This window comes from Leptopilina heterotoma, unplaced genomic scaffold (genome assembly GCF_015476425.1).
Source record: "Leptopilina heterotoma isolate Lh14 unplaced genomic scaffold, ASM1547642v1 Lhet_209, whole genome shotgun sequence".
Lineage (NCBI taxonomy): Eukaryota > Metazoa > Arthropoda > Insecta > Hymenoptera > Figitidae > Leptopilina > Leptopilina heterotoma.
Genome location: NW_025110924.1, coordinates 1,813,174 through 1,828,333, shown reverse-complemented (window position 1 = coordinate 1,828,333; position 15,160 = coordinate 1,813,174). Strand labels below are relative to the sequence as shown.

General features: G+C 26.5%; 2 protein-coding genes across 2 annotated transcripts; both read right to left on the bottom strand.

The window, feature by feature from the left end:
- Window positions 1-85: 85 nt before the first annotated feature.
- LOC122501365 (phospholipid-transporting ATPase ABCA1-like) lies at window positions 86-11,141 on the bottom strand. The gene is made up of 24 exons (XM_043610757.1): window positions 10,955-11,141; window positions 10,063-10,424; window positions 9,677-9,954; window positions 9,339-9,500; window positions 8,981-9,221; window positions 8,712-8,879; window positions 8,442-8,629; window positions 8,188-8,349; window positions 7,839-8,102; window positions 7,214-7,375; window positions 6,772-6,843; window positions 6,336-6,474; window positions 5,714-5,951; window positions 5,326-5,485; window positions 5,037-5,247; window positions 4,404-4,928; window positions 4,169-4,294; window positions 3,785-4,015; window positions 3,432-3,701; window positions 2,932-3,206; window positions 2,185-2,332; window positions 1,796-2,006; window positions 1,240-1,453; window positions 86-935 (listed from the first exon to the last, which is right to left on the bottom strand). The coding sequence occupies exons 2-24, from the start codon at window positions 10,388-10,390 to the stop codon at window positions 759-761; spliced, it is 4,950 nt and encodes a 1,649-aa protein (XP_043466692.1). The 5' UTR covers window positions 10,391-10,424; window positions 10,955-11,141; the 3' UTR covers window positions 86-758.
- A 659-nt stretch (window positions 11,142-11,800) lies between these two features.
- On the bottom strand, window positions 11,801-15,104 carry LOC122501366 (signal recognition particle 54 kDa protein). The gene is made up of 9 exons (XM_043610758.1): window positions 14,905-15,104; window positions 14,288-14,464; window positions 13,883-14,112; window positions 13,637-13,787; window positions 13,356-13,504; window positions 12,964-13,225; window positions 12,646-12,754; window positions 12,245-12,511; window positions 11,801-12,155 (listed from the first exon to the last, which is right to left on the bottom strand). Exons 1-9 carry the CDS (start codon window positions 14,980-14,982, stop codon window positions 12,058-12,060), a joined length of 1,521 nt encoding a protein of 506 aa, XP_043466693.1. The 5' UTR covers window positions 14,983-15,104; the 3' UTR covers window positions 11,801-12,057.
- Window positions 15,105-15,160: the final 56 nt, after the last annotated feature.

Here is a 15,160-nt window from a genome sequence, read left to right as displayed (position 1 = left end):
CTTTTTATATTTTTTTAATTAGTAATTTATAAAAATAGCTTCGATAAAAAATATTTCGTTCGTTTGAACGTTCAAAACTTAGGGATAATGCGTATAAAAATATTATAAGTTCTTATTAAAAAAAAGTATTTGCACAATCAAATACATTTTAGAGTAGAGAGATTTTTTTTTTTTACTAAAATTTAAAAATAGGCACTGTTAGGCATTTAAATAATCACTAAGTACAGAAATACTGGAGAATTCAATTAAAATTTTTAAGGCATTAAAATTCAATGAATTTGAATTTGTTTTAAAATCTGATGGAAGCGATTGAAATTAATAAATTAGTAAATTATTAAAATTTACTTTCATACTGTCATTGTTTTTTTTACAATGTATTTATATTGTATTTGAATCTTTATTATTTTCTTTGTTTCTTTTTATCCTCTGGGTATAATTATATATTTAAGCTTAAACAGTTTAGCTATTAATGTAGCAGAGATAACAATGAGATTATTTTTCTTGTTAAAAGTTAAAGACAAATATCAGACTCTTAGGCATTAAATTTATAAGCGTCATCACATTGTGTCATCACAATGCAAAATAGATTGCATCAAAAGTTATAGTATATAGAATGAAGTATCTTCTCTTATTGGAAATATTTTCGTACATATTTTTCTATCAAAAATACTTTTTTTTTCTTAACGTTGAATACTCTTTGCGGAAAATATGGGTGTAGTAATTTTTTTAATTTATATTAAAAAGAAATTGTAAGAAGATTAAGAAGAATTATTTTGAGAGTCAGCCCTTGCAAATTGTAAGAATAATTGTTCTAATGTCGCTGACAATATGGAATAGTCCTCAATGAAGGTGTACTGAACTTTTAGAACTCTCATAACGTTGTACATTGTTTCCCACTTCGTTTTAGAATTAGTGACATGATACGTTAAATATCCCTGTAAAAATATATTAAACATTAAAATTTTTAGAAAGAATTTATTTCTTTTCTAAAGTTTTGATAAAATTCTTCACTTAAATAATTGTTCATAACATTCAATTACTTTCAAATTTTCCAATTAAAATTATTAAAGAAACTTCATTATTAAAAAAAAATTCAAGGAAATTCTTCAAAAGATCAGATGTTCAGAATACAATGATTATTAATATAAAAGATTATTTATGTTAAATGAATTGAATTCTTGATATTGTATGAATTTTGAAATTCAATTAAATATCAATTAAATAAAAAATAAATCTTACCAAATGTTCATCGCGAAGTTCGCATTCCAAAGCTTCTTCCATTCCTCTTTTCACGTTTAAGACATCTTTACTGCTTCTACTTGGATTAAGTTTGATACTTATATCAAAACCAGCTCCGAAACGCTGCTTTAATTGCTCACTCGGACCAATGCAAACAAACTGTCCCTTTACCATGATGACTAGACGATTACAAAGTGCTTCACATTCCTCCATGCTATAATTAATAACAAATTAATTAAATCATTTTACAACGAATTTTCTTTAATTGTAAAATTATTCGAAAACATAGATAACTTCATTTTTAAATAAATATTTCATTATTATTTTTCAATAGGAATTAAAATTCTGCAAAAGATTCAAATTCAAACATTTTTGAAATTCAACAACTTATACGAATATTAGTATAAATAATTTAATAATTATTATTTAGAAATAATATTTATAATATTAAGTAAATAATAAACAAAAAGAAATAATTCAAAATAATATTTAGAACAGTCAAAAATGTTTTCAAATTACTATTTATTATTGACAATTAAAAAAACAAAAAATTTACCTGTGAGAAGTGAGAATAATTGATTGCCCACTTAATTGACATGTTTTAATCACACGCCACAAGGATCTTCGAGCAGCAGGATCAACTCCTGTAGTAGGTTCATCCAATAGTACTAAATTAGGATTTCCAATGAGAGCCAATGCAATATTTAATCGTCGCTTATTTCCTCCACTGTAATTAGCACTCGGCTGGTTTGCACAAAGATTTAATTCTGAAAAACAGAAGAATATAAACAAAATATTCGCATTTCTTTTCTTCCTATTCTATTCTTAAAAATTCCAACAGAAAATATTATTGATATTAATTAAAAATATATAAATCATTATTTTGTTATTGATTTTAAATTAAATAAATTTTTGAAATATGCAAAATTCATGAGAATTATTTACTTAATTTCTTAATCCAATTTTCCACTTCGGCGGATATTTGAGATTTTGGCACTCCTCGAAGAGCTGCAAACAATTCAAGATGATCTTTAGAATTCAGTGATTCTATTAAAGCGTGATTTTGAGGACAATATCCCATCTGACGTAAGTACTGTAAACAAAAAAATACATTCTTCATTTAATATGAAAAAAAGGTTAGAATTATTATTAATTAAATTCGATTATTTTCAAGAATTTTAATATAATTTCAATTATTTTCAACATTTTGATAAAATTCTTTTTGAAGAATCATTATTTTCAAAATTTTTAATAAAATTCCTCCAAAAAATTCAATTATTTTCAAAAATTGAGATATAATTCTTCGAAAAAATTCAATTATTTTCATAAATTGTAAAATCCTCCGCAAGAATTCAATTATTTTCATAAATGAAAAAATACTTCGCAAGAATTAAAATATGTAATAAAATTTTTCCGAATAATTCAATTATTTTCAATACAATTTTAATAAAATTTCGAGGGAAAAATTCAATTATATTCAAGATAATTTTAATAAATTTCAAACAATTTCAAAATTTTCAGTAAAAATTATTTTTAAAAAACTCCATTATTTTCAAGAATATCGAAATAAATTATTCAAAAGAATTCAATTATTTTAAAGAATGTTAATAACATTAATAGTATTATCTATTATCGTTATTAATATTGTTATCACTATTATTATTATTTGTATGTTAAAAATAGAAAACGAACCTCTTTTCTGTTGGTGGAAATTTCTTTTTCATTTAAAAACATGGTTCCACTGTTTGGAAATTCTAATCCTGTGAGCATTCTAAAAGTTGTACTTTTTCCAGCACCATTAACTCCAAGTAATCCGAAACACTCTTTTTTCTTCACACTAAAACTAATTTCCTTTACTGCCGCAAGATTTCCGTAATATTTACTTAATTCGTGAACCAAATAAATGGATTCATTTTCAGAAATTGCATTTATAATGGAATATTCTCCATTCATGTTTGGATTTTTAACTGAAATGTTAAAAATCATTTTAAAAGAAAATAAGTGGCACCAAAATTTATATATATAAATAAAAAAATATAAAAAAGAAAAAAAAGAAATTGAAATAAAAGAATAGAAAAATAAATTAAATAATAAAAAAATAAATGAAAATATAGAAAAATAAATATAAATATAGAAATATAAATAAAAAAATATAAATAAAAATAGAAAAACGATATATGTAAATAAAATACCTTTGTTTTCTATTCGAGTAATTTCAGAAGAAACTAAAGACTTTTCATTTGCTACTTGATCATCAGTTTGTTGTACATCGACAGATTGTTGTTTCCTTAATTTTAGAATAATTAAAGATATCACTTTATGCTCCAATAATTCAAGAATTATGAAATACAAAACAGATGTGAGGAATAAATAGATGAAACATTTTCCAAGACTATTTCTATCACTAGAGTTTTCAAAATATCCAAAAGATTTCTCGCAAACTCCATTAGAGCACTTTAAATCTGAAAAAAGAAAATTTTGTAGAAATTTTTATTTGATATTTCCAGAAATAAAATATACACGAAGAAAATAATATTTATCTTACCACAGCATTTGTTTCCACCGTCGCAGTCAAAATTCTCTAAATACTTGGGCATTTTTCGACAAAATGCATTTTTGCTGGCAATTTCAAGAAAATTAATTTGACTGTAAAAAAAGCTCACCGACGGTATCAACATAAAAATTTCGTTATTCATGGCAGTAAATATTTCCATTATTTTTGGATGAGATCCCAATGACACCATAATTAGCGTCTCTACAATTGATTGAATTATCACTGAAAAAGAAATAAGTTCACTCATTTTATGATTTTTTAATTTAATTTAATTAATTCCAAAAGAAAGAATTCCTTTTTTCAGATTCGTTTTGAGAAAACAAAATTCTTTCTTTTGAATATTTTATTTTCGATTAATAATTATCAATAACTTACCTGCTAATAAAAATACGTATATCAGAATATTTACAACAGTGTTGACTTTTTTCTTCATAAAACTGAATATGTAGATAAACGGAAACATACTCATTCCCAACAATGTTAAAGACAGGAACATAATACCTTTAAAAAACAAATATACAGAGAATAATTAATAATATACAAACTTTAATTAATTATTTTAATTTCAATTTTAATTTTAACACAAATAGAAATAGAAATTTCAATTTACCAATTTCAGTTCCACGAAAGATCCGCAAATCGAGAATGATGTCCATAAAATAAAATCCCACTAATATGATAATTATTGTTAGGAAAAAGAGTAGAAGATCAAAGAGTAGGAATGATCCCCAATATAAATAACTTGCGACTCCAGTCATTCTCTGAAGATCTTTAATTCCTGTTGTTAATTCTTTTAGTGGATGAATGACATATAAGGCAAGAGCTGGAAATAATGCTATGATAAATATAATAACTTTTGTGAAATCTTCTTCTCCTCCTGATCTCATAGCTTGTTGAAAATCGTAAACTTTCGGAAGTTTTTGTCTCGAAACATCAATTTGATAATCTTCTCCAGCAACAATTTTTATTATAGTGTTGGATATCAAATTTAATGTTAATGGTACACTTTCAAATATACTGTTTGAATACAGTGCAGTGACGTCAATCATTTTCGATTTAACTCGTTGAAAATTTGCTGCAGCTAATAAATTATTCTGATAAACGGAAAGATCATTTCTGCTAAAATTCAATAGAGCTGAAAAAATAAAGTTAATTTTTGATTAATTAGAGGGAAATAAGAATAAACGGAAGAATCAGATAAAAAAGATGAGAAAGAAAGATTAGATAGAAATTGAAAATTTACCTAAAGAAATATTATTTTCTGCAGTGACGACTGTTTTTCCATGGTAACTTTCAATAATATTTTTATACATTTTTTCGTAATTCGAGTCATTGGAGTAATAGAAAATGATTGGATTTAGATAGTTGTCGACTCTTATTGGCTCTTCAATTGTATCTTGAACTTTTTTGAAAGCTGAAGACATCAGGAGTAATCCTAATATTGGTAATAGCACCTAAGTAATAAAATAAAAGCGATTGAAATTTGTTTTTCGATGAAATCTAAGCAGAGAGAAGAAAAATAATTTTTTTACCATTGCAGCATGAGACATTATATTCTTCCGGAGGAAGATGAATTTTTTTCTAAAGAGAGCACAGGCGGATTGTATAAAAAGTTGATAACCTTTAATTTTCTTTATTTCTTCAGAAATAAAATCGTTGTCATTCGAATCTCTACTGTCCTCCTTAGTTGCCCTTTAAAAAAGTAATAAAAGTTTTTACAAAATGTATTAAATATTAATTATTGGAAATAGATTAAATTCTGATATTATATTGAATATTAATATTCGATTAAATATTAATATTCGATTAAATATTAGTATTCGATTAAATATTAGTATTCGATTAAATTTTAATATTAAATTAAATATTAAATATAAATTCAAAGCTTAGATTGTATTGCAATAAATATAAAATATTTACCGAAGAAAAACTTGCTCCAATGTAATTAATGAGACACTTATACCAGTTATGCCGAGTTGATCTTTATTTTCTTCAATTCTGTCAAAATCGTTTGGTAATCGTTGCGTGAATGGAATACTAAAGACGATTTTTCCACTATCGTGACTAACTAACTGACTTTCCTCCGGTAATTGATTTTTTACTTCTTCGATATCGCACGTTTCTTCAGTTGATAATGTAACTTCCATGTTGCCTTCGCCTAATTAAAAGAGACAGTTTTTAACACACATTCAATTATAATTTGTCCCACAATTTTAAACGTTCAAATTAACCAACTTTTTTCTATTTTAAATATTTTCTGAAAGTTACTCTACAAAAAAAAGAAATGATTAAAATTAAACATTTATTAAGTTGAAAATAAATTTGTTTAATGTACAAAATTAAACAAATTTAAACATTTAATTAGTTAAGAATTAATTTTTTTAATATAAAAATAATTTTTTGTATTAAAAAATACAGATTAAGAGAAGTAAACAAAATATTGTCATTCATTTGAACATTTAAAACTTTAGGAACATAAATTATAAACGTAATGAAAGCAAGATAAATTAGCAGAGTCGTTAAAAAAAAATGTTTTCCGTACCATAAAATTTCTTCAAAAATAGTGGCGTTCCATAACTTTTTAATGTTCCAAGTTCTATTATTGCTGTTCTGTCCCCAAGAACATCGGCTTCTTCCATATTGTGTGTGCTGATTAAAATTGTTTTTTCTCCTCTCATTTTCTATGAAGAAATATAAAATTTTCCTTTTTTATATTAAAACTTTTAACCTTTAGAGGGCCGGAAAATTTTTAAAAATTTTACTAGTTTTTTATTAAGTAAAATTAAATAAAAAGTCAATTCGATGAAAATAGTAGTGAAAATTAATGGTGGCCACTATAGTGGCCACCCCGGCCCTCTCAAGGTTAAACAGTTTTAAAAAGTTTACAAGACTTTAAAAATATTTTAAAACAGTTTTAAAATGTTTAAATGAATTTTAAAAGAAACTTCAAAATCGTTTAATAAATATCAAAGTTTTACCAATAAAATGTCCCATGATTCTCTTCTTGTTTCTGGATCCATTCCGGATGTGGGTTCGTCAAGTATTAGAGTCTAGAAGAAATTAGAAATTTATTTAAATTATTTAAAAATGTACATTTTCGAGATTTACACAGAAATTTGATTTTGTTTTTTCTTCATTTTTCCCTGATAATAATCAGATAGAATTTTGACTATTTCTCTGACTCTAAACAATATTTTGAATCATATTAAAAATTATTATCTAAAACAATAATAAAATTCTTACAAAACATTTTAATTTATTATCTTTAAACATTCAATTATTTTCAAAAATTTTGACAAAACTTTTCGGAAAAAATCGATTATTTTAATGAATAATAAAATTCTTCGCAGAAATTTAATTCTTTTATTATTTTCAATACAATTGTAATAAAATTTCTTGATACAATAGAAATTTACTTACTGATGCATTGCCAATTATCGCCATTCCGAGACAAACTCTTCTTTTTTGACCTCCAGAAAGTTTTGCAGGAATTTCGTTTCGTTTGTCGGTTAATTTTAATTTTAACAATAAATCGTATACATCATTTGACACTTGACTTCTCGTTCTATTTTTGTGTTTTAGCTATAAAAAAAACAAAAAATTTTGTAAAGAAGGTAATAAGTTCCTATGCAAAAAAAATAATTAAAGAAAGAAGGAATTTATCAAAGGTGGAAGAAGAATTTACCAATCTCGGAGAGATTGTTATCAAATCCGAATGCTCAAAACATCGAAAGCTAAAATCCCGAAATGCTCAAAACCTAGAAAACTAAAATCCCCGAATGCTCAAAACCTCGAAAGCTGAAATCCCCGAATGCTCGAAACCTCGAAAGCTGAAATCCCAGAATGCTCAAAACCTCGAAAACTAAAATACCGGAATGCTGAAAACCTTGAAAGCTAAAATCCCAGAATGCTTAAAACCTCGAAAGCTGAAATTCCTGAATGCTCAAAAGCTCGAAAGCTGAAATCCTCGAATGCTCGAAACCTCGAAAGCTTATTATTATTTTGGTAAAATTTGAATGTTCGTATTTTGATTCGTTGAACTTACCAAGCCGAAAAATTGAATTTGTTCAAAAACGGTGAAATCGGGAAATAAAATATCTTCTTGAGGACAGAGACCCAAGTCTGTTACAATTTCTTCCAATTCATCGCTTATATTTTTGCCATTTATTAGAACAGTTCCATCTGAAGGACTCAATATTCCTGTTAAGATTGACATCATTGTTGTTTTTCCAGCGCCATTGTGACCAAGTAGGGTTGTTATTTGTCCTTTATAGAAATCTATTGAAATTCCTCGCAGCGCTTCAGTTTTCTATTTAAATATACAAGTTGGAAAGTACAAAAATTAATTTAAACAACGTTTAAAAAAGTACGACAAATATTTATTATTAACTTACCGTTCTACTGAACCAATTTGTAAAATATGATTTTTTCAAATTACGAATTTGAATGCCAGGAGTGTAGACATTTTTCGGTACCGCCTCGAAAGGTTTTCCTTCCGTGTTATTACAATTTTCATACGATTCTTCTTCTGAAGATACTTTTTTCGACTTGAAAAACTAATAGACAAGAAGAATATCATTTTATGAATTAAATTTATTTTATTACTTTATAATAATATTTATAAATTTGGGAAAGTAGATAAATTTACCTTTAAGAAATATAGAGGATGCTTTGGGACTCCGTATTTTCCTGGAAATAATGCGGAAGCGTACAAAGCCAAAGAAAAATGTATGATAGTGCCAAGAATCGAAAATATCAAGATATTGCCCAGACATCCGGTTTCTGAATAATTTTTATCGCCAACTACGAAAAAATTCTTCCATCCAACACCAATTACTGTAAAAAAAATAAAACTCCGTTTTAGTCTCTTTTTTTCTCATTTCAATAATCAGCATGAAAAAACTTACAAAATACTCACATTTGTCCTCATAATAATGAATTTCCTCACATAATCTGTATAGAAGCATATTTGGAAAAATTATTCCCAAATAAGGAATAATAGAATAATTCCCTTGTTTTATCAAAAATAGTTGCAAATAATTTGAACCAGAATATAAAATTGGAATCGCCAATGATCTGAATATAGCTAAAAGAAATCAAATTATTAATAAATATTATTAAATGTTAACAAATCATTAATTATGAATAAACTCTTCAGTGGAATTAAAATTAAAATATGATTTTTACATTTGGAGAAGTAAGATGCAATGTGAATTCCAAATGACAGAAGATGAGCAACGTGGGCAAAAAACATTATCCCAACTAAGAAGATGTTTCCATAGTACAAATACGGTAAAGATTGGGACGAGAAGGAAATTTTAAATAAAACTAAACGAGGTACCACGTAAAAGACGCTAAATAATATTCCACTTATTAGCCAACTTCGTAAATTTTGATACGTCTTGACGCCGTTCATTGACATAAGAACCTGAAATGTAAAATAAAAATTTCAAAATTAGTGAATTAGTGGAATAATAAAGCAAAATATTTTTTTACTTCTTATTCAAAGTAATAAAATTTTGAATTGCAAAAAAAAATTATATACATTCACTCCTATAGCTTTTTCATTCGATGGATAAGTCGCCTCGATTGTGAGGGGAATTAAAAATGCAAAAACCGTTACAATTGCATATATAGAACCCATTACATTTTGTATCGGCTGCATATTTAAAATTTGTGACGGAAACGGTATTTGTTGCATTGAAATCTGAAAATAGAAATTTCAATATTTAAAATATAACTAGAAATACTAGAATATTATTCAAAATAGCAGATTTTTAGGGTTGCCACAAAAATTTAATTTTTGTTTTTCCCTGACTTTTCAGATAAAATTTTCACTTTTTCCCTGACCCTGACTTGTGGCAATCTTGAGATTATACTTACATTACTTTTAAAAATTGAATTCGGTTTCTTCAAATTTAGAAATGATTCGTCCAAACACATCTGTGTTTGTACAAATGGATTATCGTTGAGAAAATTTTTAACACCATTAAACGATGTGCTATCGGTTCTAATTATATAATCTAAATGTTTTGAGGATGAATTAAAATGTTCCGTATTTTGGAAAACAATTGCCAAAATCTTAGCAGAATAACCGCTCTCCAATTTCTTTAAAGTATATTCTTTCATTAAATCATCTTCAGAAGTAAATCCGGTGACACCTAAATAATCAAAAATTAATATATTCAATTAATTGCTAATACGATTAAATTTTAATTCTACATCATTTTCATACTGATTCTTCCTTAAAATTAATATTTGAAACCTACTTTCACGGTATAATCCCAAACAATTTCGAGTCTTGTCCATTAAATATTCCGTGTAATTATTTTTCGGAATATAATAAATACTGGGATGCAAGTCATTAGCAATTTTTAATAATTCCTCTCTACTCTGAATCGGAAAAATTGTATCATTGAATTGAATCTCCGTATCAGATAATCCACCAATATCAACGGCATCTCGGATTGCTTGAATTAGTGTGAAAAGAAATACTGGAATTAAAATTTCAACCAGAAAACTGACTTTCCAATGTCTTTTGCGGACAGTAAAATTTTTCCACATGAGAAGCGTAAACAATCTCCACTTGATTGCCATGATTTCGTATTTATTAATTTATTTTCTAGAAAAGCTGAAAAATTCAAAAATCTTTTTCAGAAAAAGAAAATTTCTCATGAACGTTCGAAAGAATGAAATATTTTTTCGTTATGTAAAAATTACCGATGGCATCAAAAATCGAAAACGTATGTAAAATATTTTGAATTTTTAAAAATTAACTTTTAATGCGAGCCGAAATATTATTATTTAATTTGAGAAAATAAATTTCGTTCATTTGAACGTTCAGAACTTTAGGGACTGAAAAATATTACTTATATTGACGATTATTGTCGGTAAATAAAAATTATAAATTATAATTATAATAAAAATGGAATAAAAAGATTGTAAATAATTTCCTCTAGGATATTTTAGCATTGTTTATTTATAGAACAAAAGTTATTGAAACTTGTAGGCACTTAATGAACGTAAATATAATTGAAGTTTAAATATTTGATTACTAAAATTTTAAAAAATATATATTGAAATAATTATAGTTGTGAAAATATTTAGAAAAAAACATGTCGATTGCTTTTTAATTAATAATTAAGAGTAATAAAAAAATACCTGTATTATGATTTTTTCTGGAAATGTCGAGAATTTCAAGTTTATTTCATCTTATTAGAGTAATATGCAATATAATCAAAGTTACTGCCAATGAATCATAATCTTAATGTACATATTTCGTGACACATACATTTTGTACGTAATAAAAAAAGTCTTTTTCATATAAACATTTACATATTAAAATAAAATACAACTATACACGTATTGAAATGTCACTGACACAGTGCTGACAAAACAAGATGCGAGCGCACAGTCAGCAGGGATGGGAAGGTATTATTAAAATGACAAAAAAAAAACACCACGTAGAACATCCGATATATTACACTTTTCAGGTGTGAGGGAAGCTTAATTTAAATGCTTTAAAAAAACTTTTTTGTTATTTGTTCACTTTTTGTTAGTGAAAGTGTTTATAAAAATAAGTGAAAAATAAAATTTCCACTATGGAAGAATTTGAAAAACTCGATTGGTTGGTAAATTAATTTTTACGTTTCATCTACCTAATTAAAATTTTCATTTAAAATTTATACCTTTTTTCAGGACTCCAAGACCAGAGGATATATTGACAGATCGCTACGTTAGCGAGGAACGTTTAAAAAAAGAAAATATAACCCAAAAATTGCTCTTAGGATCATTCTCGAATCCCTTTGGTAATATTCGAGCACAAAATGCACCTAGTGCACAACAACAAACTTCAAGTGCATCAACTTCAAGTTCAGAGAATAATCTTAATAATTCGAAATCAACAAAAATATAATTTTTCAATATAAGAGACTTATTAATTAGATAATTAATTTTAAACAGAAAAAATGAATGTAATATTTTTATAAAGAAATAAAAGTGCAAAAATGGAACTTTAAAAATATTTATAAACCTCTATATCAAAGAAAACTTTGCTAAAAATACAAAGAATTATAATAATAGAATATTACATAAACAATTTTTTATTACAATTTTATACTAGATTTTCTGCATGATTGCGAATTCGATGGAAAATTTTAAATATACGTAAATATAAACAGTACTCAATCTTATGATCATAATTATGACGATTCTTATTAATTTAATTTCATATCCCTAGCAGTTGTTCTGCCCACTAATTTCTCTCAAGACTTCCCACCGAAACCTCCCATTAAGTTCCCTAAGCTGCCTGCAGCTCCTTGTTGTAATTGTTTCATCATATTCTGAAGACCTGACATACCACCTGGAAATGTTTTCAATATTTTAAACTATTTCAAATAAATTCAATATTTAAATCAATGAAATTTTAAAAGCGAAAACATTTTATCTTACCCATTTGATGTAGGACTCGAGGATCCATCATTTTTGCCATTTGTTGATTAAGTTTTGCCATTTGTGTTGGATTAACATTTTTCGTCATATCACCACCTTTAAAGAGTCCTTTAATACCTCCCATTTTTTTCACAACAGCAGCAAATTTCGTATACTGCGAAATTAATTCTTTCACTTCTTTTTCAGTTACACCAGATCCTTGTGCCACCCTAATTATTCTGCCAGGCTGTTTACTGAATAATTTTGCTCCGTCCTTATCATCCAATTCTGTAATAAATCGACTTTATTTTTATTCAACTCTTTTTCACTAAGTATCAATTAAATTTAAATTAAATCCCCGACTTTTCCCTAAATTCCCTGACCTGTGGCAACCCCGAAAAATAAAACTTTCAATAAATTACCTGCATCATTCATACTGTCCATCATTGTCATCAATTTTTTCAATCTAGCCATTGATTCTTGCTCAGTTCCTTTTGTCATAAAGTCTTGACTGAATCCAGGAATCATGCCCTAAAAAAAGTTATTCAATTGTTAACTATAAATAATAATTATATAAATGTCACGTGCTCCGAAAAAAAGCAAAAAGTTTTAGGTTATATTTGTAATATTTGAAAATGAAAATACACAAAGCGGGGATCAATTTTCAATATAAACTAGTGATTAAAAAGTCTTCATTACATAATAATTATAATATTTTAGAAACAAATTAGTTTATTTACCATAATTTGTGAAAAAGGACCCATTTTCATGATATTTTGAAATTGCTCATACATATCTCGTAACGTAAAATGGCCGTGTTTGATTTTTTCTAACAATCCTTCATTATCATCAAGATTTAATTCGTTTACTCGATCGATTAAACCTTCTATATCTCCCATTCCCAAGAGTTTACTTATAAATGGTTTCGTTTTAAAGGGTTCTAAATCGTCAATATGTTCTCCAGTACCCACAAAAATCACAGGACTTTGTGTGGCTGCAACTCTGTATAATTAAGAAACATTAGACTAAATATTTGTCTCCACTATTTCATTTGAAAATTATTTTAATTTAAAATAATACATGTAGTGAATTAATTTTAGAAAACTAAATAAATTAAAAAATAAGAACTTACGCAGAAAGGGCACCACCTCCCTTAGCATGACCGTCTAATTTTGTTATTATAATGGAGCCGATATTTACACGATCCTTGAAGGCTTTTGCTTGAGATTCACAAGCTTGACCTATCGTTGCGTCCATAACGAAAATTATGTTATCTGGTTCCTGGAAAATTATACAAAAATAAGTTAATGAGCAAGTTTTGATAACTAATAATAATAATAAAATCTTTAATAGTGACTTTACTAAGCTGTAAATTAATTTGTTAATTAATTTGCAGATTATTAGATTACTTACAATGGCATTGGATACTTGTAACATTTCTTCAAAAAGAGACTCTTCCTGTTTATGCCTACCACTTGTGTCGACAATTATAATTTCGTAGCCTTCTTTTTTGAACATATCAACACCATCTTGAGCTATTACTACTGGATCAATTTCCGTATAGCTGAAATAATAATTGAAGCAAATTTATAGATTTATTTCTTTAGTCTAAATTCGAAAAGCAGTAAATTCTTTTTAAAAAAAAGTTCTTGTAAATACCTTCCATAAAATGGTATCCTTGCTTTTGTGGCATTTTGTTTAATTTGATCATAAGCACCAGCTCGGAATGTATCTGCACAAACTAAACAGGCCTTCCAGTTCTTCTTTAAATAATGATATGCAAGTTTTGTACACGACGTTGTTTTACCAGAACCCTGCAAACCTACGAACATTATTATATTTGGACGTCCTTTAACTGGCTGATAAGCCTTCACTCCTGGATCAATGAGCTGTTAAAAAAGAAACAGTTTCCATTTAAAAAAACCTTTACTTTTCGTTATGAAGTACTTTTTAATTTTCTAATTACGAATTAAAGTATTCTTTTTTGTAATTTTGTAATTTCTTTATATTTCAATTAAATTTTTTATTTCTATTTTAATTTAAAATCTTATTTCTAATATTAACCTTAACAAGTTCTTTGAACACAGCACTTTGGATCATTCGTCTTTTATTAAGACCACCTCCCATGTCATCAAAGTCAATAACTTGTCTAACATTTTCCCTTAACTTCTTCACCAATCTAATGTTTACATCAGCTTCAAGTAATGCTGCACATATTTCTTTTAACATAGAATTCAAAACCTAGAAAAAATAACATGATTAAACAATTTTAAAAATAAAGCATGACTATCAGCAAAATAATTCTCTTTTAGTCAAGTGTCTATTTCCTACGATAGATGCCTTTTAAGATAATCAAATATTCATGCCTGTAATTAAAAGTAAAAATGACATTTTAATACTAATGTATTAAAATATGTGGATAGAAAGTATGAAAGAATCGAAAAAAATACAATAGCGAATACAGTATTAAAAATATTAAATCAGAATAGATTGTAACTAATGCAAATAAACATCTAAGAAAAGTTAACGATTTTAGGAAATAAAGTCTCTTATTGACAAAGCAGAAGAATAAGAAGTACTATTTAATAAAATTAGTTTAATGAGAAAATGAATAATTATATTTATTATTTTGCTGAGTCCATCTGTTTATAAATTTTCAATCAAAATTACTGTCAACTTACCTCTTCATTTATCACAGTTGCATTATTTAGTGAACGTAGTGCGGACGTAATTTTACGTCCTAAATCTGCCAACACCATCCTGTCTGATTAATAAATATTTTTCTGTTTAAAACAAACTTGTTAACAATTGAAAAGATAAAAAAAACTTCCAGATGGCTAATAATATTAAAATCGTGCAAGAATAAATTGAATCATAAACAATGAACTATATATAAAACAACTCGAAATGTATTTTAATCTAAAGTGTCATTCACCC